Below are 22,163 nucleotides of genomic sequence, written 5' to 3'. Positions count from 1 at the left end.
CGGCCGCGGCGGCCGAATTTCGATGGAGGCGAAATTCTAGAAAACTCGTGTACTCTGCGATGTCAGTGCACGTTAAAGAACCCCAGGTGGTCGAAATTTCCGGAGCCCTCCACTACGGCGTCCCTCATAGCCTGAGTTGCTTGGGGACGTTAAAGCCCAATAAACCAAACTAAACCAGCCATTCGTGCGCACATTGTGGACCACCTATTTGGCGTAGCATGTTCGGAGGGGTATGAAACGATTCAGCGCGTTACGGAGCATAAGATTACCAGTCGCTTATTATGGGGATTCGCACCGAGGAGCTTTGGGTGACTTCTTGAAACTTCAAACGTCCATTCCATTGCGGCCAAACTAATTGACGTAGGACATTCGAAGCGGTGTCAAAACGATTTGTCTTCTTGCGCTGTGAACGGTGGCGTAAAAAAAAAGTTGATATCCGGATATAACGAAAAAATTATACCGGACATAGCGAAGATGGCTAATGACGCCGTATTCGTTCGATATTACTGACGCTTGATACCCATACGCTGCCTCAGCGTTCTGCTCTTTTTTATGAGAGCAGGCAGGCGGATGGTTGCTTCACCGGGGCTCGTGTTGACCGACGCCGCGGTGATAGAAAGAGCATTATACTACTTAGAAGAGAACGCGACTGCCTGTTGTCGGTGGGTTCTTTCCTCATGGGTCTCTCTCGGACTTTTTATGCCCCTTCGACGAAAACTCGCGCTTTCGCGTGTCCCGTCGGCACGGAACTGTCTCCCGCCGAAGGGCGTCCAGGAAGCGGCGTGGCCCCCGGCGCATGCGACCAGCCCCGGAGGAGTACTACTACGCGCGGCTTCCTGCTTCCTCCTCCTCTCTTGTTTTCACTACTTCCAAGGACCGCGTCATTACAGCGCAGTTCGACAGAAGAAGGAGCGCCGCTCGGGCGCTGAAGGGACAGGTTCACGTGCGGGCGCTTGATCCGACGCGCGCTGCTCCTAATGGTTACGTCCACGGACCTGCAGTGTCGAATTGGAATTCTTTGTTTATATTTGAAATAACAAAAAAGTGCCCCACCGCAGTGCTCAGTGGTGACGGCGTTCGGCTGCTTTCCCGAAAGACGTGGGTTCCCGGCTGCGGCGGCCGAATTCCGACGCGCGCTGCTCCTAATGGTTACGTCCACGGACCTGCAGTGTCGAATTGGAATTCTTTATTTATATTTGAAATAACAAAAAAAGTGCCCCACCGCAGTGGCTCAGTGGTGACGGCGTTCGGCTGCTTTCCCGAAAGACGTGGGTTCCCGGCTGCGGCGGCCGAATTCCGACGCGCGCTGCTCCTAATGGTTACGTCCACGGACCTGCAGTGTCGAATTGGAATTCTTTGTTTATATTTGAAATAACAAAAAAAAGTGCCCCACCGCAGTGGCTCAGTGGTGACGGCGTTCGGCTGCTTTCCCGAAAGACGTGGGTTCCCGGCTGCGGCGGCCGAATTCCGACGCGCGCTGCTCCTAATGGTTACGTCCACGGACCTGCAGTGTCGAATTGGAATTCTTTGTTTATATTTGAAATAACAAAAAAAGTGCCCCACCGCAGTGGCTCAGTGGTGACGGCGTTCGGCTGCTTTCCCGAAAGACGTGGGTTCCCGGCTGCGGCGGCCGAATTCCGACGCGCGCTGCTCCTAATGGTTACGTCCACGGACCTGCAGTGTCGAATTGGAATTCTTTGTTTATATTTGAAATAACAAAAAAAAGTGCCCCACCGCAGTGGCTCAGTGGTGACGGCGTTCGGCTGCTTTCCCGAAAGACGTGGGTTCCCGGCTGCGGCGGCCGAATTCCGACGCGCGCTGCTCCTAATGGTTACGTCCACGGACCTGCAGTGTCGAATTGGAATTCTTTGTTTATATTTGAAATAACAAAAAAAGTGCCCCACCGCAGTGGCTCAGTGGTGACGGCGTTCGGCTGCTTTCCCGAAAGACGTGGGTTCCCGGCTGCGGCGGCCGAATTCCGACGCGCGCTGCTCCTAATGGTTACGTCCACGGACCTGCAGTGTCGAATTGGAATTCTTTGTTTATATTTGAAATAACAAAAAAAAGTGCCCCACCGCAGTGGCTCAGTGGTGACGGCGTTCGGCTGCTTTCCCGAAAGACGTGGGTTCCCGGCTGCGGCGGCCGAATTCCGACGCGCGCTGCTCCTAATGGTTACGTCCACGGACCTGCTGTGTCGAATTGGAATTCTTTGTTTATATTTGAAATAACAAAAAAAAGTGCCCCACCGCAGTGCTCAGTGGTGACGGCGTTCGGCTGCTTTCCCGAAAGACGTGGGTTCCCGGCTGCGGCGGCCGAATTCCGACGCGCGCTGCTCCTAATGGTTACGTCCACGGACCTGCAGTGTCGAATTGGAATTCTTTGTTTATATTTGAAATAACAAAAAAAGTGCCCCACCGCAGTGGCTCAGTGGTGACGGCGTTCGGCTGCTTTCCCGAAAGACGTGGGTTCCCGGCTGCGGCGGCCGAATTCCGACGCGCGCTGCTCCTAATCGTTACGTCCACGGACCTGCAGTGTCGAATTGGAATTCTTTGTTTATATTTGAAATAACAAAAAAAAGTGCCCCACCGCAGTGGCTCAGTGGTGACGGCGTTCGGCTGCTTTCCCGAAAGACGTGGGTTCCCGGCTGCGGCGGCCGAATTCCGACGCGCGCTGCTCCTAATGGTTACGTCCACGGACCTGCAGTGTCGAATTGGAATTCTTTGTTTATATTTGAAATAACAAAAAAGTGCCCCACCGCAGTGCTCAGTGGTGACGGCGTTCGGCTGCTTTCCCGAAAGACGTGGGTTCCCGGCTGCGGCGGCCGAATTCCGACGCGCGCTGCTCCTAATGGTTACGTCCACGGACCTGCAGTGTCGAATTGGAATTCTTTGTTTATATTTGAAATAACAAAAAAAGTGCCCCACCGCAGTGGCTCAGTGGTGACGGCGTTCGGCTGCTTTCCCGAAAGACGTGGGTTCCCGGCTGCGGCGGCCGAATTCCGACGCGCGCTGCTCCTAATGGTTACGTCCACGGACCTGCAGTGTCGAATTGGAATTCTTTGTTTATATTTGAAATAACAAAAAAAAGTGCCCCACCGCAGTGGCTCAGTGGTGACGGCGTTCGGCTGCTTTCCCGAAAGACGTGGGTTCCCGGCTGCGGCGGCCGAATTCCGACGCGCGCTGCTCTTATTGGTTACGTCCACGGACCTGCAGTGTCGAATTGGAATTCTTTGTTTATATTTGAAATAACAAAAAAAAGTGCCCCACCGCAGTGCTCAGTGGTGACGGCGTTCGGCTGCTTTCCCGAAAGACGTGGGTTCCCGGCTGCGGCGGCCGAATTCCGACGCGCGCTGCTCCTAATGGTTACGTCCACGGACCTGCAGTGTCGAATTGGAATTCTTTGTTTATATTTGAAATAACAAAAAAAGTGCCCCACCGCAGTGGCTCAGTGGTGACGGCGTTCGGCTGCTTTCCCGAAAGACGTGGGTTCCCGGCTGCGGCGGCCGAATTCCGACGCGCGCTGCTCCTAATGGTTACGTCCACGGACCTGCAGTGTCGAATTGGAATTCTTTGTTTATATTTGAAATAACAAAAAAAAGTGCCCCACCGCAGTGGCTCAGTGGTGACGGCGTTCGGCTGCTTTCCCGAAAGACGTGGGTTCCCGGCTGCGGCGGCCGAATTCCGACGCGCGCTGCTCCTAATGGTTACGTCCACGGACCTGCAGTGTCGAATTGGAATTCTTTGTTTATATTTGAAATAACAAAAAAGTGCCCCACCGCAGTGCTCAGTGGTGACGGCGTTCGGCTGCTTTCCCGAAAGACGTGGGTTCCCGGCTGCGGCGGCCGAATTCCGACGCGCGCTGCTCCTAATGGTTACGTCCACGGACCTGCAGTGTCGAATTGGAATTCTTTGTTTATATTTGAAATAACAAAAAAAGTGCCCCACCGCAGTGGCTCAGTGGTGACGGCGTTCGGCTGCTTTCCCGAAAGACGTGGGTTCCCGGCTGCGGCGGCCGAATTCCGACGCGCGCTGCTCCTAATGGTTACGTCCACGGACCTGCAGTGTCGAATTGGAATTCTTTGTTTATATTTGAAATAACAAAAAAAAGTGCCCCACCGCAGTGGCTCAGTGGTGACGGCGTTCGGCTGCTTTCCCGAAAGACGTGGGTTCCCGGCTGCGGCGGCCGAATTCCGACGCGCGCTGCTCCTAATGGTTACGTCCACGGACCTGCAGTGTCGAATTGGAATTCTTTGTTTATATTTGAAATAACAAAAAAAGTGCCCCACCGCAGTGGCTCAGTGGTGACGGCGTTCGGCTGCTTTCCCGAAAGACGTGGGTTCCCGGCTGCGGCGGCCGAATTCCGACGCGCGCTGCTCCTAATGGTTACGTCCACGGACCTGCAGTGTCGAATTGGAATTCTTTGTTTATATTTGAAATAACAAAAAAAAGTGCCCCACCGCAGTGGCTCAGTGGTGACGGCGTTCGGCTGCTTTCCCGAAAGACGTGGGTTCCCGGCTGCGGCGGCCGAATTCCGACGCGCGCTGCTCCTAATGGTTACGTCCACGGACCTGCAGTGTCGAATTGGAATTCTTTGTTTATATTTGAAATAACAAAAAAGTGCCCCACCGCAGTGGCTCAGTGGTGACGGCGTTCGGCTGCTTTCCCGAAAGACGTGGGTTCCCGGCTGCGGCGGCCGAATTCCGACGCGCGCTGCTCCTAATGGTTACGTCCACGGACCTGCAGTGTCGAATTGGAATTCTTTGTTTATATTTGAAATAACAAAAAAGTGCCCCACCGCAGTGGCTCAGTGGTGACGGCGTTCGGCTGCTTTCCCGAAAGACGTGGGTTCCCGGCTGCGGCGGCCGAATTCCGACGCGCGCTGCTCCTAATGGTTACGTCCACGGACCTGCAGTGTCGAATTGGAATTCTTTGTTTATATTTGAAATAACAAAAAAGTGCCCCACCGCAGTGCTCAGTGGTGACGTCGTTCGGCTGCTTTCCCGAAAGACGTGGGTTCCCGGCTGCGGCGGCCGAATTCCGACGCGCGCTGCTCCTAATGGTTACGTCCACGGACCTGCAGTGTCGAATTGGAATTCTTTGTTTATATTTGAAATTACAAAAAAAGTGCCCCACCGCAGTGGCTCAGTGGTTACGGCGTTCGGCTGCTGACCCGAAAGACGTGGGTTCGATCCCGGCCGCGGCGGCCGAATTTTGATGGGGCGAAATTTTAGAGGCCCGTGTGCTGTGCGATGTCAGTGCACGTTAAAGATCCCCAGGTGGTCGAAATTTCCGGAGCCCTTCACTACGGCGTCCCTCACAGCCTGAGTTGCTTTGGGACGTCAAACCCCAATAAACCAATCCCTTTTTACTCCCGTGTAGGTGTATTCGTTTCTGCCGCTGCGGTGGCTTAGTGGCTATGGTGCTCGGCTGCTGACCCAAAAGACGCGGGTTCGATCCCGGCCGCGGCGGCTAGAATTTCTTTGGAGGAGAAATTCTAGAGGCCCGTGTACTGTGCGATGTCAGTGCACGTTAAAGAACCCCAGGTGGTCGAAATTTCCGGAGCCCTTCACTACGGCGTCTCTCATAGCCTTAGTCGCTTTGGGACGTTAAACCCCACAAAACCAAAACCAAACCAATCGTGTTTGTAGTGTACGGAGGTCTCCCTCAGCAGCCGTCGCCACGGGTGCGAGCGTGTGTGTGTTCCCGGAGAAGTCATCAGCGCGCGGAATGGGTGCGCGTTTGGCAGCCCGCCTAGGAGGGGCTCCCCTGTTTTTCTTCCTCGATGGGCCCCGGACAAACGGGGTGGCGCACTCGTATGGCAGCAGCATCAGCAGCGGAAAACACCACCTCGTTCGATCTGGGCGCGTGGCCTTCACGCGCGCCAGCTGGGGAAAAGAAAACACAATGGCACACACGGCGCTTGACCCTCGTCGTCTACACTCGCCGAGGGGGTCGCGCGCACCCGGCGAGATAGCGACAACAGCAGCCGATTGTGCACAACGAGGACGCCTCGATAGCGGCGTCGTTACATTGTCGAGGCATTGCACGGGGGCACAGTGATTAGCGCCGTTGCTTCGCGCTGCCTCGCGTCACGTGGTAGAGCGGATTCGGTTGTGCGCGTGCGATTAGTGTTCTTCGTCATCTGGGGCGGAAGGGGGGTGCGTTATTGCGCCGTGCTATTGCAAAGAACCCGGACCTTCGAGTGACGTTTCGGTGAGGATAAGAACGGAAAAAGTTACGAAAGCGGGTTCCTTTTGCGTGTAACACTGCGGGGCATGAATGTCCCGCCGGTTGCTCTGATTGCGGGATTGGATTGTTCATACCGCTTTGAGAATCTGCTTCGCGTTACAGGTTTCGTGGCTGTTCCTTCTGTTCGTAATGTGCGCAACGTAATGTTCGTAATGTGCGTAACGGGGTATATCAGTCTGGTGCAGTGTCAATTCCCCTACAAAAATTTATTTTGGCAGTCTATAGACTGTCCATAGACAATTATCAATAGAGTCTGATGGCTATCTACAGACAAATCCTAATACTAGTCTATAGACATACAAATCGTATAGTCTATAGACAGTCTATAGATTTATGTTCATACACTTTTAGTTCTTTTTAGTAGACAAAATGAACTGCTTGGAGAAAAGCAATAGTCTATAACAATTCTATGGAATTCTGTAAAAAGTCTAGCCGCCGCGGTTGCTCAGCGGTTACTGAGCTCGGCTGCTGGCCCGAAACACGCGGGTTCGATCCCGGTCGCGGCGGTAGAATTTCGATGGAGGCGAAATTCTGCAGGCCCGTGTACTGTGCGATGTCAGTGCACGTTAAAGAACCCCAGGTGGTCGAAATTTCCGGAGCCCTCCACTACGGCGTCCCCCATAGCCTGAGTTGCTTTGGGACGTTAAACTGTCATAAACCCATAAACCGTCTGTAGAAAGTCTATTGGCCGTTTTTATATGGGAAACATGTCCATACGTACCACTGCAAGGCGGTCAGCATGTTGCCTATATATATAACCGCTTAGCTTGAAACCGCACCTTTGCTTTGGGTCACAGCCGCTTTGGTAGTGTATTCTTGTTAACCCATGTGCGTTTGTCTTTTGCGGATTTTTTTTAGAAAACGCATCACGGTAACGCTGAAATGCATTAAAACTGCGTATCAGCGTTTATATTGGAGATTTTTTCATGCGTCGCATGACCTAAAGGTCACCTACACGTCACACCCATTGTTCGGTTGGTGAAACTGAAGCATCACAAGAAAAGGAATTCAGTTATAAATTACTCAGAGGTCGTGGGCGAATACAATGCGGTGATGCATGTGTTCTAATGTCGAACACATCATTTGAAAGAAGAAAACACACGCAAGTAAAATTAGGTGTCTGTATTCCTTTGAAGGGGCACTGAAGACGAAGTGCAAGTTTATTTATTAATCTATACATTAATAGTGAATACAATAAATTTGGTTCTGAAACAGGTTCCATAGTGCACAACTGCCAGGAGTACCTCCTAGAGAAAAGCAAGTGGGGTAAAATCGCAAACAGTGGGAAGCAGTGTATCAAGTAATTAGTATAAAAAATACAACCTACAGAAAAAGCACCGGTAACAATAATGTCTGTCAGTGAAAGGAGGACAAAAAGTATGTAGTGCCAGCCTAGGTGCATTATACAGACGAAATGAAACATTAAACATGGATTATTACTGTTTAAGCATGTTAAGTATTGGTAGCAAGTCGATTAAATATGCTTTAATGCGATGTTGGAATGAGTGAAAAATAAACGATGGTTTAATTTCACTTGGTAAAGCATTCCAATACTGTATGCCGGCAAACATGGTGGTATACATTTTCACTTCAGGTAAAAGTACATTATTACGCTGTTTAAACCTGGTAGGATTAGTATCTATAAACTGATTGGCAATGGCATCAATATGAGCATGGTGATTAATTAGCTTATGCATAATTATGGACCATTTTAAACTGAGTAAGTGTTGAAGTGCAAGTATGCTCAAGCTGTGACAGAGTGATAAAGAGTGCGTTTGGAATGAACTGAATGACATGAGCCTGATGTCTCGATTCTGAAGGCTCTGAAGTCTTTCGATGTGTGTAAAGTATGTATTTCCCGGACAAGGCAAATAGTAACCAAGGTGACTGTGGATATATGCATAATATAATGAACGTGTGATGTGGGGCTGAAAATATGCACGTGGTTTAATTTTGATATGAATGCCGAACGGAACCTTATGCATGAGTGATCGAACATGGTGATGAAACTATGCTTATCTAGAGAGACGCCCAGAAACTTGGAACTTCCGGAGATAGGTAGGGCGTGGTTATCAAGTGTCGGTGATGGATAATACATCTCGATCATCATGAAGCTAAATAGCGCTGACTAACAACCGAAGTTTAATTGTTCTGACACCTCGGCAAATGTAGACCAAGATCAAGAACAAGAGGGGCCTGATAGACATTGGAGCCAGATATCAGGCTGCATAACCCTGATCACTCAGCTCCTGATAACAAACGCTAATCCTTATTCAGAAGGGATATGGAAGGCACGTTGACGCAGCGCTCTTTTAAGCTCGCGTTTTTTTTTTTTGCTTCAGTAATTTCTCGCGTGATTTTGTCACCGAACCTGCGTAGCACGGTCGTGTTACGAGCTCGGGTGTGCATTTATAATATCGGCAGTGAGCACCCAGATGGCCTGAAATCCGCTCTGTCGCATTGTAGTTCTGCTCTGATAATCCTTTATTAAGGCATCTGCCTGTTTGGCCTATACGTATGGGTGGCCACAAGACAAGGGAATCGAATACACGACGCCTTCAGCACAAGAAAGGAATCGCTGGCGATGGTTTATGGCAACCGACGTATCTTCGACCCATTCGATTTACGGGCTTGCACAGAGATGACAAGCGATTCGGTGCCGAAAAGAAATCTTTCGCAAGTTGTGTGAAACCTCATGTGCGTAGGGAAGACAGCGATCTTATCCTGGTCTCTTTTGTTCTTAACAAGGCCCCAGGCTGTGAGGATAACACCGTCGGATAACAGTTTCTTGTCCCAGAGGTCAGGCTACACAGTCATTCACTTAATAACAATAATAGTAATAATAATAATTCCGGAGAAAAAGTCGCTGTCTCCCTACTCGGTGGTCACATCAACATGTTCTTTTTTTTGGGGGGGGGGGGGGGGGGATGTAATGAAAGACACAGCAGTCACTTCTCTGTGGACACTTCAAGCGCGCCATGATGGAAGGGAGCAAGGTGCTAGTGAAAGAGATAGAGACTCCATAGTGGAGGGCTCCGGAAAATCTCGACCTTCTGGGGTTCTTCAGCGCGCGCTGACGTAGCACAGCTCACGGGCGGCTTCTTTGCGTTTCGCTATACTTCGAAACGCAGCCGCCGCGGCCGGTTTCGAAGCCGGCCACTCCGGCTGCGCAAAAGCTAGATAAAATCAAATATTTCACCTCCTCCCCACCCCTCTTATCTGGAGGGAAGCCCCGAAGTGGTCCCTGACCTCGCGACGTCTCGCAGACAAAAGCGCATCCGTTCCCTTGCACGCTGCTCGAGGCTGCTCGCCCCTGTCTCCGCCGGTACTTCGACCCCCCTCAAGAGAACACGCGTTCTCTTTTCCGGCTGCCATTGTTTACAAGTGTCGCTTGCGCCACTCTGTGCAAGCTGTCGTGGACTTCGCGTGTGCGATATTGTGTTCCAGGACCAGAGCATGACCTTTCCCCTTGTGTACGCGGAGTCGCGAGAACTCTTGCGCGCGCGCTCTCTCTCTCTCTCGTCCTCGATAAACGGTGGAAACGTTGGAGCTGCGCAGGACCCGGGTTGAGTCCCGGGGCCGTATTTCAATGGGGGTGAAACGCAAAACTGCGCCCGTGGGCTGTGTGATGTCAGTGCACGGCAAAGATCGCAAGGTGGTCGAAATTATTCCGGATCCCTCCACTACGGCACCTCTTTCTCTTCTTTCGCTCCCACCTTCCTCCTTTCCCACACGCGCTGGTTGAGGTGTCCGCCGCGAAGTGAGGCAGTTGCTGCGCCATTTCCATTCCGCAAAAAGTTTTCCTTTTTTTAAAGCTCCTGAAGAGAGAAGAGTATAAAAATAAAAAAAGGCGGGAAGGGGGGGGGGGTGTAGGGAGCATGCTCAGCGATGCACGCTGTGGACGCTTACGTGGTATTCCATAAACGTGGTGGTAATAGACATTCTTAGCATACCGGAGACGTGTACCTGTTTACCGGACCCCTCCTGCTCATGCGCAGTGGCATTGTCGGGGTCATGAGGAGTCACTGCAGGTGCGCAGGAGGGTTCCGGTCTCCCTCAGTACGTCTCCGGTATGCTAAAAACGTCTAATGATAGCTACCCTAGCGTCGCCAACCACGAACTTCCTTGCTTGTAGCCGCCGGTTCGGACGATTCTGGCCACTGCAGACCCGCTTCGATCCCGGCGATGCATTGACCGCGCGTGTTTATGGACCACGCGAGCACGCATCATCGCCTGCGCCCACCGCTGATGGTCCGTGGCACGCAGTGTGCTTTGCGTGCGCTTCGTTTTCACCTCCCTTCCCCTCTCTTGCGGTGTGGTGGGGGTGTCCGCCTAGTCCGCCGCAGAGACCTTCCTTTTGTCATATATCCTCCTCCTCCTGCCCGGGCTGCGTGTTTTCATGCGCGTGCATTAGGCGAAAATGCACGTAAAAGATCCTCAGGGGTTTGAAATTTATCGGGAGCCCACCAGTGTGACCCCTTCTCTCTGTCGCTCTCTCTTCATTCGTCACTTCTTTGTAGGCGCGGTTGAGGTGTCCACCTAGAAGGTGCATTTTCTCAAAACCGCCGGTGGTGGTGAAAAACATTTATCTTCTATTAAATTGTTACAGAGGATTAATTGGGGTCGGGCCCTGTTGGCCCTTTCCCCTCACAATACTAGGTGGAGCCCCTATTCCGGGGCCCCATTGGCAAGCAACGCCGCCGCCCGCGTCCGTTGAGCCAAGGCCTTTTGGGGTCTGAGGTCTTGACAGCAGAACGGGGCCGCCTCCCAGTCCTCCCTGGTGGGGTTGGGGGGCGGGGGGGGGGGGCGGATAGATGGGTTTGAGTGGCACGCCGAAACCATGTGGAAGGTGTTAGCCGCCTCCTCACAGGCACGCGCCATCAAAGGATGTGTTGAAATGCTTAAGCACCGCCGGGCACAGTACAGTGCTGGCGAGAATTTTGATAAAGAGGCTGTCGTCTGTGCGATCCATTCCCTTACAAGGGGTCGGGTAGCGCCGGTGCTCCTTGAAGTAGTAATCGGCGATGTGTTTGAATGTAAGGGCCAGATTGTCTGATTGGGAGTAGGCTTCCGAGGACAGGGAGATAGCCCGGGGAGATAGTGCGCGGGCGGCCTGATCGGCCTGTTCGTTTCCCTGGTGACCGGGGGCCGCGGTGGTTAGAGCGCTCGACTACTGAGCCGGAGTACCCGGGTTTGAAGCCGACCGCGGCGGCCGCGTTTCGCTTTCGCAAAAGGCGCCCGTGTGCTGTGCGATGTTAGTGCACGTTAGAGATCCCCGGGTGATCGAAATTATTCCGGAGCCCTCCGCTGCGGCACCTCTTTCTTTCCTCTTTGACTCCTTCGTTCACCTCTTCCCTCACGGCGTGGTTGAGGTGTCCGCCAAGAAAGTAAGTGTGAGAGTCACTGCGCCATTTACTGCCCTCAAAACATTCACCTCTTCCCTCGCGGCGTGGTTGAGGTGTCCGTCAAGAAGCGTGAGAGTTACTGCGCCTTTTACTTCCCTCAAAAACCACAGATTATCGTGAGTGAAAGGATATCGATTTCCACGTAAGCCCGCATGGTGTCTGTGGTAGTACCTCCTCTCAGAGCTGCTGCGGCGATGCTTTGTGGAGCGCCGTGAACGCTCCAAAAAAGGAGCGCGCGGAGAAAGCTTGCCCGTGGGCGGGCAGCGCAGGTGCATCGCGGTCACGCTCCACCCCGCGACCGCCGCCTCGTGCGCGGCCCCGTCGCACGCGTCATCGATCGCCGCCGCCCGCTGCTTACTCCCCGCGACCGCTGCTGCACGCGATGGATGTGGGAGCGGTCACCCAGCACGCTTGTCGCCCGCTTCGCCTGACCACGCTTCGCCCGGCAGCGTTGTGCGCGAGCCGGCCCGGAGGCTGTGTCCGACGCGGTGAGGGCGGGCATCGCTCTAATAGCATTAGGAAAGGAAAGGTAGCCAGACTTCGGCGCTCCTGGGGGTTGTTTTGTGGGTAGCCGCGTGAATGAGCGGGACACCAGGCAGTTTAATTAGGAGCCCCGCCGCGGTGGCTCACTGGTTACGGCGCTCGGCTGCTGACCTGAAAGACGCGGGTTCGATCCCTGCCGCGGCGGCTGAATTTCGATAAAGGCGAAATTCTAGAGGCCCGTGTACTGTGCGATGTCAGTGCACCTTAAAGAACCCCAGGTGGTCGAAATCTCCGGAGCCCTTCACTACGGCGTCCCTCGTAGCTTGAGTTGCTTTGGGACGTTAAACCAAACCAATAAACCACCAATAAACCAAACCAAACCAGTTTAATTTGGCAAACCGGGGATGAAACTTGGAAAAGGTTTAGGGTGGGTGTGGCATTCTGAGATGTCACTGACGGCGACAGCTAGCCTGGTTTTGTTGAACACAGAGACAGAAAAGCATACAGCTTTTACACCCCCATTTAATATCAGTTTTGTTCTCTGAAATTCCGCCATCATGTGTGCCTTTGAAAAACAAGTTGAGGGTGCGAATTTCATGAATACTGGTATTGTAATATTACAGTTTTGAACTTTCTGACAGTTTGTAAGAAACTTTGTACATGCGTCTAAAAAATAAAAGGATACCTGTTTGTGTGTTCCGGGAAACTAAGGAATTGGCTTTCTTGAGCTCTGGATATGTTATTTAGGTGGAGGCATAATTGGTATCGAATCGAAATGATAAACGGTGTCTCAAAAGGTTGACAGGGTGGATAAATTTAAAATAAATTAGAACACTGTCTGAAACCGCTAGCATCAATATATGCAGCAATATTCTTCTTGAAAATCGTGAGAAAATTGAAGGCAAGCTCGTTTTCATGGCCATCTACAGTCTAGCCCGGTCATAACGAAGTCGGCGGGAATCGGAAATCACTTCGCTATATCCGCTATTTCGTACTATGCGGACTACGAAAAAAAAATGCAAACATCGGCATACCGACGGCGTCACGCGCGATCTCAGTAGCGTTCGCCGTGCTCCCAACCTGGAACAGTGCGACACTGCGCTCAGTTGTCCGTTCACCAGCTAGATCAAGTCGAATAACTCTGTCCTTATAAACAGTATACAACGATCCGCGATAACGATAAAAATGAGCCACGCTTCCAACATGCACAATGCTGCCGCACTTTCTCCCTGCCTTGCGCACCGCGGCACCGACATAAAACAAAGCGCGCGCTGCCACACCTCCTGCAGACTGCAGTCCGGCCGTGGCGCCGACTGCCTGGGAGAAATAGAGAACCGAGATTGGCCAAGACGGCCGCTCTCTGCGACGTCATCGGAAAAAAAAAAAAAATCGTCTCTGTTCTTTTCTACATTTTTCCCCTGCGCGGCATGCTCTACCGCTCTACGCCGTGACGCCGTTCAAGGACGGTGCAACACGAGACCGGCGTGCCATGCGATGCAGTGAAGCAACCTTTCGCTCCGCAGGAGAGTAGACGACTCCACGAAAGGGCGCCGTCAGCCGAATTTTGCTCTTATTTTCGCGGAAAAAATCGCCTCAAGGACGCAAAAATGTGTTGATTGGCAGATTATTTTTCGGTTGGTATTAAATCTCTTCGTTATATCCGTAGACGCGCTCTTATTTACTTCGTTAAAACCGGACCCAAAATGTATTGAAAATGCAAAAATGGGAATTGGAAATTGAAATCCCGTCGTTATAACCGCTATTTCGCTATAAGTGGCTTCGTTATAAACGGGCTAGACTGTATAACATTCCAAACATGGTGGAAAGACAAGTGCAAATTCGCCACCCCAGTCTGTCCTGGCTGCCCCACACTGAACCTGTACCCACCTCAGCTGTGCACTGCACCCAGTGCACTCTGCACTGCTGCTCATTGCCACTCATTGTAGGCTATTGAACTGTTCACGGATGTTTTTTTGGTAGCTTGGCTCAATAGTCAAGCATGCACATATTCCTTATAGTTAATGTAGTGGTCATTCATTGTGCAGCATCCAAAATAATGTGGAATGTCCTTGCACAGCTTATGTCAAGCATAAGCTGTCTCAGTGCTTATATTTGTTTGCACAGCACTGACATCAAGTGCCCAGAGTGTCTGCGGAGTTACATTGAGGACAACTTTATCCAATTTTCACTGTGGGTGGAAATCGATTATTGGGCTTTTTCTGGCTGTGTTGATGCTTTTCCATTGGCAAAAGACACATTTATTGCTTAGAAAACTGGATTTGAAAACTTCCCTGCCGCTCTCTTCAAACTAACGGCATCAAGACGAAAAATGACTCAGTATCAGCACGATTTCCAATTAATGGTAGTATAACCTAGCCTTAAGGACCCATGTGGGAAAAAATGATCTTGATACGAACTAATAAAAGCTCTGTTTTTTTGGTGAAAGTAGCATCTTTGTCAATGAAACACGATAATCGATACAGCCTGATTTGAATTTGTCTTCGATGTTCCTTTAAGGTTTTACTTCTGCGTTTTGCTCACGGTTTTGTGCCTTCTGTGCAGGCCTATGAGCGGCGGTTCCCAACATGCCCCATGATCCCTGTGTTCCTGGGCAGCGACACGGTGTCCGAATTTAAGAGTGAAGATGGTGCAGAGCACGTGATTGAACGTCGCTGCCGCCTCAATGTGGACGCACCGTATATATTAAAAAAGGTGAGAAACTCCGTCCTGCACTGCAGATGCTCTTTTCTTTGAGCCGAGCTATCAGCACGCTTGAAGTTTGGGACCTTAGGTAGATGTGGGAAGGTATTGGGCATAGTGTCCTGCTGTGCCGTCCCGTGTCTGGTCTTATCAGAGTAAAAGATTTTTTTCTGTATATAAGAGTGCGTATTGGACTGTAGCTGAGGTTGTTGATACGTCACCCATGTTCAAATTTAAGATATTGTGACTAGTGAATGCATGTCACCTTACGATTCTGGCCAAGATGCATTTTGTCAGTGTTAGGTGTTTGGAAATTTTCCTTATTATTTGTCATATCCATCAAATGATGTAGGAGGTAAGGCAAAAGCTATGAAACATCTTGAGCAAATAATGATCACCCAAGGGCATACAGTGGTACTGCATCGCATTGCAAGCAACATCAAGAAACAGTACATGACATTTCAAAAGGAATGGCACATACTTTCGACAGGGACGAAAAGAGAGACATGCAAGGACGGGCGTTGCCTTGCAACCTGGTATGCCATTTCAAAAAGAACACCGCGTACTTTTGACAGGGACGAAAAGAGACGAATGGGGACAGACACGAATGGGGACGGGCACTGACTTGCAGCCTGGTATACCATTTTAAAAAGAACAGCACGTACTTTTGGCAGGGACAAAAATAGAGACGCACGAGGACGGGCTCTGACTTACAACCTGGTATGCCATTTCAAAAACAACACCGTGTACTTTTGACAGGGACTAAAATAGAGACGCACGAGGATGGGCGCTGACTTACAACCTGGTATGCCATATCAAAAACAACACCGCATACTTTTGACAAGGACGCTGACTTGCAACCTACTCGGCCAAGCATCAGTTCTTACGAGTACGTGACAGTGTGAACAAAAATATGACAGCGTTCTTTGACTGCAAATTTTGCCTCACTAGTGCACGACTGTGAACCATTGCTTCTGACATAAACCATATATCAAAGGAACGAAGGTACATTCTGGAAAAGAATGGAAACAATGCAAGAAAAACAAAATGCACTGTGTTTGGCATAGTGCACAATAAAGATAAGAATTTAAGAAGAATTTATCACCTTTGTAGCAGTACTTAAGGAAAGGCGCATAAGATACGGTATTACACTTTTTTTCGAAGCCATACACATCTGTTGGATAACTTTCAAGGTGACGAAAATGACAAGCAAGCATAGGTACTACACTACAAACACAAAAACTAAATTATGTGATGCTGCATTACGAAACCTAGCGCACCATGAAGAAAAGAATATTTGTGCAAATTGTCTTAATGCCTAGGTTTAAGACATCGGTATCCTGACTTAACTGTTTTGAAGCATCGGTATACATTGCCATAAAGATTGTGTTGCATAAAGTCTGCTGCTCTTTGAAAGGGTTCCAGATTGGCTTTTTCATCTTTGATTAGCTGGGATTAACAGTAAAATTATTATTTTTTTTTATATATATATAAATTTTATCTGGAAAAGTTATTGTTAGAAGTGGTTAAAAACACTAGGCACTTGAATTCTGAACCTGTGACCACATAGACAGGTCGTCAAGCAGCCTTTTATGTCTACGTTAAGGCGTGCATATTTTGCTCCAAAGCAAGTAGTAACGTCGTGTCCAACGCCAGGATCCTGAGACATAGTTTTAATTTTGTCTTTATTTTTTTTTACTTTTCCCCCACAGATCATAGGAGTTGACTTCGTATACTTTATCCAAAAGAACTCTTTAGATCGGCGGCAGCGAATACTTAAGATCGAAGCCTACAACGAGAGCTTTGCAGCACGAGTTGGCATCACTGAAAACTGCACTTATTCGGTGAGTCTGGCCGCCTGTAGTTCAGTGATTGTTCTCACAGCTGAATCTGGGTATTTTGGCATTTCTTTTATGAATCTTTAAAGGGACCTTGAAAGGATTTTGATGGTCATATTCTAGTGTGACAGGTCAGTAGATGTGGTCTCTTTGAGTGTTTGAGTCAAAATTAAAAGCTCTGCATAGACCGTATTGCCACGTAGCATTGTAGTGCCCGTTCGTTCGCGCAAGGCAGCAGGAAAGGGGTGTTATCATTTGTGCTCGTGACGCGAGAAGCGACCGAACTAATCTCGATTGATCACAGCCATGCCGAGCTGCATCTACCTGTTTCCAGATTACTCTAGATGATCTCGACCTGTTATCTCGAAGTTTCCTAGCTGGGTTTAAATTGAACGCTGCCACGAGCAGCGGGCATTCGTAGTTCGACAATTGACAAGCACGCTTGTTCCTTACGCCGCCACCGAGTGATTCAGTTCTTTTGCGGGCGCAAGTCAGCCCAAATAAAGAGCTTCGTTTCCAAGAATGGTTGGTGTCTTCCTTACCGCTGGACTGCCGTCACTACAACGTGACAGTATCATTTATTAATAATTTTTAAAAATCACGGGTCGCATTAACTCACAGCCAATTAGGGTAGCAGCGTTCTTAGTCGCCCTTACCTCAATGATGTTGGTGGGCAGTCTGGGCGAGCCTTCTCTCTGGGTATGCCCAGGTGGCATGGGGGAGATAGTGCTCGATGGGGTGCGGAGGAGTGCAGTTCTGACCTGTTTTCTTTATTTCTTTTGCTGATGCGCTGGCGTATACGAGTTGAGGGGGGGGGGGGGGGGGGGGGGTGAGGTGAAGCATCATTTTTAATCGGCGATAACTTCGGTGTTAATGAAGCTAGCTTAAAAATTTTTGATGTATTGTGACAAGTGATAGAAAAGCAATCGCTCGTCAGCTTTTCCTAACCTAAGCAAATAACATTTCATGGTCCCTTTAAGATTAATTTCTGTCTGCCAACTGTTATCACTTAATCTCCGTGCCTCTTATACTGTTGTACCTTTGCGTTATACTATACAGTTCTGAAAGTAAGCGCTTTGTATGGCTTTCCTTTTCTGTCGTCCTTGTCTTTTTGAGCGCTTTCACTGTCAAAATATACAGTTCTGTTGTTAGAGTTAGCCAGTCGCTTTGCTCCTGATGTATAAACCGGTTAACTACTAGATTTGTAGGCGTCTGCCTACTAGTGCCTGTTGATGCCAAAATGCAGGAACTTCCCTGCCTCTTTACTGGTTCCATGCAGATGTGTATTGCTACAAAGTGGTCGGCATTAGTAGTTTTGCAGTTATTAATACAATTTCAGTTTGCTGCTGAACTGTGAACAGTTGTACTCAAATTACCTTTTTTGTAGTAAGTTAAGTTAAGCACCTGTTCTAGTTTCTTAGAGCCGATCAACTGTTTTGTGGCTTTGGACTGCCTACACTTCCAGGCTGCAGTCGCGAAACTGTTAATTGTGCAGCGTAAGGGCTTGGGCGTTTTGTTTCCCCTTCTGCCTTGCCTTACTTAGCGCATATTTTTTATTGACCGTGTATCCAATGTCTGCAGGTGCACCCAGAAAACTCAGACTGGACTTGCTTTGAGCAGAGTGCCTCTCTTGATGTCAAGTCCTTCTTTGGGTTTGAGAGTGCCGTCGAGAAGCTGGCCATGAAGCAGTACTCCCACAACATCTCCAAGGTATGTGCGTCCCGATTGGTCCCTGCTAAATTGGCAGGCGCTGCGTTTGCCTGTGTGATTCGCTGATGACATTCCCTTGCTAAGTCACTCAGGACATGAACTGCAAAGCATGATCAATGAATTAGACAGGCAGAGCAGAACGGTGGGGCTAAAAATTAACATGCAGAGAACCAAAGTAATTTTCAACAGCCTAACAAGGGAACTGCAGTTCGGAGTTGGTAGCCAGGTGCTGGAAGTAGTAAGAGAATATGTCTATTTAGGGCAGGTAGTGACAGCTGATCCAGATGATGAGAGGGAAATAACTAGAAGAATAAGAATGGGGTGAAGCACATACGGCAGGTTCTCTCAGATCATGATTGGCAGTTTACCAATATCCCTCAAGAGAAAAATATACAACAGCTGTATCCTACCGGTACTCACCTATGGGGCAGAAACGGGGAGGCTAACAAAGAGGGTTCAGCTTAAGTTGAGGACAACGCAGCGAGCTATGGAAACAAAAATGATAGGTGTAACGTTAAGAGATCGGAAGCGGGCGGAGTGGGTGAGAGAACAAACACGCATTAATGATATCCTAGTTGAAATCAAAAGCAAGAAGTGGGCTTGGGCAGGGCATGTAATGCAAGATAACCGATGGTCCTTAAGGGTAACGGAGTGGATTCCAAGAGAAGGCAAACGTAGCAGGGGGCGGCAGAAAATTAGGTGGGCGGATGAGATTAAGAAATTTGCGGGAATATGGTGGCCGCGGCTGGCGAAGGACAGGGTTAATTGGAGAGACATGGGAGAGGCCTTTGCCCAGCAGTGGGCGTAGTCAGGCTGATGATGATGATGATGTGTTTAGGGACGGGGTGAGGAGGATATGCATACTTCAGTTGGAGCGTTGAGGCAGTTTTGAGTAGCAGTTAAGCCTCGAGACATCGATGTAGAGTTGCACTTGGTCTCTAGTGCAGTATAGCGGGCACCAGGCTGGCAAGAAGATTGTCAGCTACTACCTTGCTATCCCGTCTAGTCTCATTTGTCATTGATCCTTCACTGGATTCATTCATCACTTTGTCAACGGGTGTGCACTGCTTTACGAAGTGAACTCAGTCTCTGGTCTTGCCTTTCATATCATGCTGAACGTGGGTGCATTCAGCACCTGTGTGTGTCACTTCTTTCTCTCACCCTGTCTTCACGCCGTTTCACTCTTTTAGTCATGTACTAACCGGTCCAGTCAACACTCTACTGCATTCATGAAGTTCAGTGCGCCTTTCACTCTCATCGTCTTGCATGCCATCAGTTTGCATGCCACTTGCATCACTGAAGACTGCGCTGCCTACACTGGCAGATATCCTTTTTGTAGACACAGTCGTGGTCAGCTCTTGTGTGCAATTTCTGTAAATGACAGCATATGCTGTCTCGGTATCACAGCTGAGCTTTGCGTTGCAAAAACTTAACAGTTGTTAAACTGTGTTAGGCAGATGTGTATTATAGCCAGCATGGATGCTGGTTCTGATGTAGTAAGTACCAATTTTAATTTCAATTAGAAAAAGAATGTAGATGGATTCAAATCCTACTAGAGTGTAGACAAGTAAGCAAACAAGGGAAGGGGAATGAGGGGCTCGTTATAAATATGAGAGAAGCCAACAGCCACAGAAACCAAGGGGCACAGGGGACTTTTTTTTTTTAGTTAGTTTTATTTGTTTTGTGGTGTTGATCAATTTATGATATTACTGAATGTGTTATCGCTTAAAGCTAATTTATTAGAAAAGCAGAAGAAAAAACAACCACATGCCGCCGGTGGGATCCGAACCCACGACCTCTGAATTATGCGTCCGGTGCTCTACCGCTGAGCTACGGTGACGGCTGTCTGATCTTCTGCTTTCGGGGTATTTATGTTTACAAATAACGCAAGCTGGTACAGCATGTCATCCAGTGGAAGTCCAACATACTGGAACGGCAACGAAGGCGATGGACACTCACTGTCTTCCTTCACCCAAGTTCTAGTGTGTGTTGTGCTGTTTCCAGAATGCCGACCGATTTGTGCTGGCTCTGAAATTGCTTCCCCGTGCGTCTCTGCAGGGCAAAGAGATCATTGAGTACTACATCAATGAGCTCCTGAAGGAGAACATCACGTACATTCCCCCGTTCGAAGACAAGCCAGGCGCCGGAGGCAGTGGGGATGCCAAGGCCCCCGCTCTGCGCGACAGCATGCGGAAGAAGTCGCTGACCGAAAAGGCCGCTCTGCCGGCTGGCGGAGCCGAGTCCCTCACAGCGCAGGGTCAGTGTCCCGGCTTAGCCTATTGTCTCAGTCTTAAAGGACTGTGGACACCAAATTTTTGCTTGCATATTTTCTTCTCTCAAACGGCGCACTAGACATTGGTATACACGAAGCACCCTGTGGTATTCGCCTATGACCGCTAAATAACATATACATAATTGAATTTCTTCTTGGCACTGTTTTGGTTTCATCAACAGAACTATGGCTGTGACATTTAGTTGATGTTTACGTCACCTGAGGCACAAAAAAAAAAGAAACAGCGATATAACTGCTGATGCGTCGTTTGTTGTAATTCTAGCTGTTGAAGCAGGCTGGTTTAAGTGCTGTACTGAGTTAAAACTATGTATCAGCATTTATATTGCTGTTTTTTCATGCGCCACGTGACCTAAACATCAACTACACATCACAGTCATCGTTCGATTGATGAAATCGAAACCGAAACAGCATGAAAGAAGAAATTCAACTATATATTATTCAGCGGTCGAAGGCGAAAACCATGTGGTGATCCATGTACTCTTATGTCTGAAGCATCATTTCAAACAAGAAAAAAACGCAATAAAATTAGGTGTCTATAGTCCGTTAATGGTGTCATGTTGTGGAATGGTGTCATGTTGTGGACGTCAGTGCTGAACAATGCTCCCACGGTGTTACTTACCTTTGGCTGGAAAGGTTAACCAGTGTCTGCTCGACGCTGTAAACAGCTATATGCTCTTTTGTCATGCGAAAATCGAGCCATTTATTCATCGTAAACTCGTAGGTCGCGTGTAAGGTTGAGAGTACTAGTGCATTTTTTTTTTAGCCGTGCACAGTTTAGTTAGGACTCTGGCATGAGCAATCTTGTAAGCCCTGACTATACCCACTTCTGTGAGTAGTCGTCAAAGTACATTGTACTGTTGAACGTTGTCATAACGAAGTTGAAGGGGTCCAACAATTACTTCGTTAGAGCCATAGAGTGTTGACCGAGCTTCAAAGGGGAATTGTCATTCCTTCTATATCCATTATTTCTTTATAAAGCATTTCGTTGTAGCGAGGTTCGACTGTATGATCAGTGCCAGAAGTTTGCACATAACTGATCCTCGAAAAGTGGATATTGCTGGGAACCATGGCCAAGCTTCCTGGGCCAGTGTAATAATTCTGTTATGATTCCATTCCGTTTTTTTTTTTTTTTCTCATTGTTCATCATTGGCCCAAGTGGCCTTTATTCAATTTCGAACAGTGAGCACAGGGTGAGGTATTTCATCAGCCATTAACTAAAGGCAGGAAAAACAAGAATGAATCGAAATCAGAGCAGAACCTTTATATTATATGAGTCGAGCAATTGATGAATGTACTATGTGAGCTGCACATAGGGATGCACACTGCACAGTTTGCTTCGTGGCTGCTTGGTAAGGGTATGTGACAGACCAGATTTTTCATGACTTTGGCATTTTGCAAACATTTTGCACCGATAGTACGTTAATGTGCAAGATTTTTCAGACCAGGCAGCCAGTGTCTAGAGCAGTCTTGCCTGATGATGTGTACT

The 22,163-nt window shown here is 49.1% G+C and overlaps 1 protein-coding gene across 1 annotated transcript in view; it reads left to right on the top strand.

The window, feature by feature from the left end:
• retm (real-time) overlaps positions 1 to 22,163 on the top strand; it is a 54,340-nt gene that overhangs the window by 19,694 nt on the left and 12,483 nt on the right. The window contains exons 2-5 of the mRNA XM_089585078.1: positions 14,699 to 14,848; positions 16,549 to 16,680; positions 18,256 to 18,384; positions 20,443 to 20,641. Coding sequence (XP_089441204.1) covers positions 14,699 to 14,848; positions 16,549 to 16,680; positions 18,256 to 18,384; positions 20,443 to 20,641 — 610 coding nt within the window. The remainder of the gene's footprint in view (positions 1 to 14,698; positions 14,849 to 16,548; positions 16,681 to 18,255; positions 18,385 to 20,442; positions 20,642 to 22,163) is intronic.

This window comes from Amblyomma mixtum, chromosome 3 (genome assembly GCF_055824585.1).
Source record: "Amblyomma mixtum isolate Tamu chromosome 3, ASM5582458v1, whole genome shotgun sequence".
Taxonomy (NCBI): Eukaryota; Metazoa; Arthropoda; class Arachnida; order Ixodida; family Ixodidae; genus Amblyomma; species Amblyomma mixtum.
This window is presented reverse-complemented; position numbering and strand designations above follow the sequence as displayed.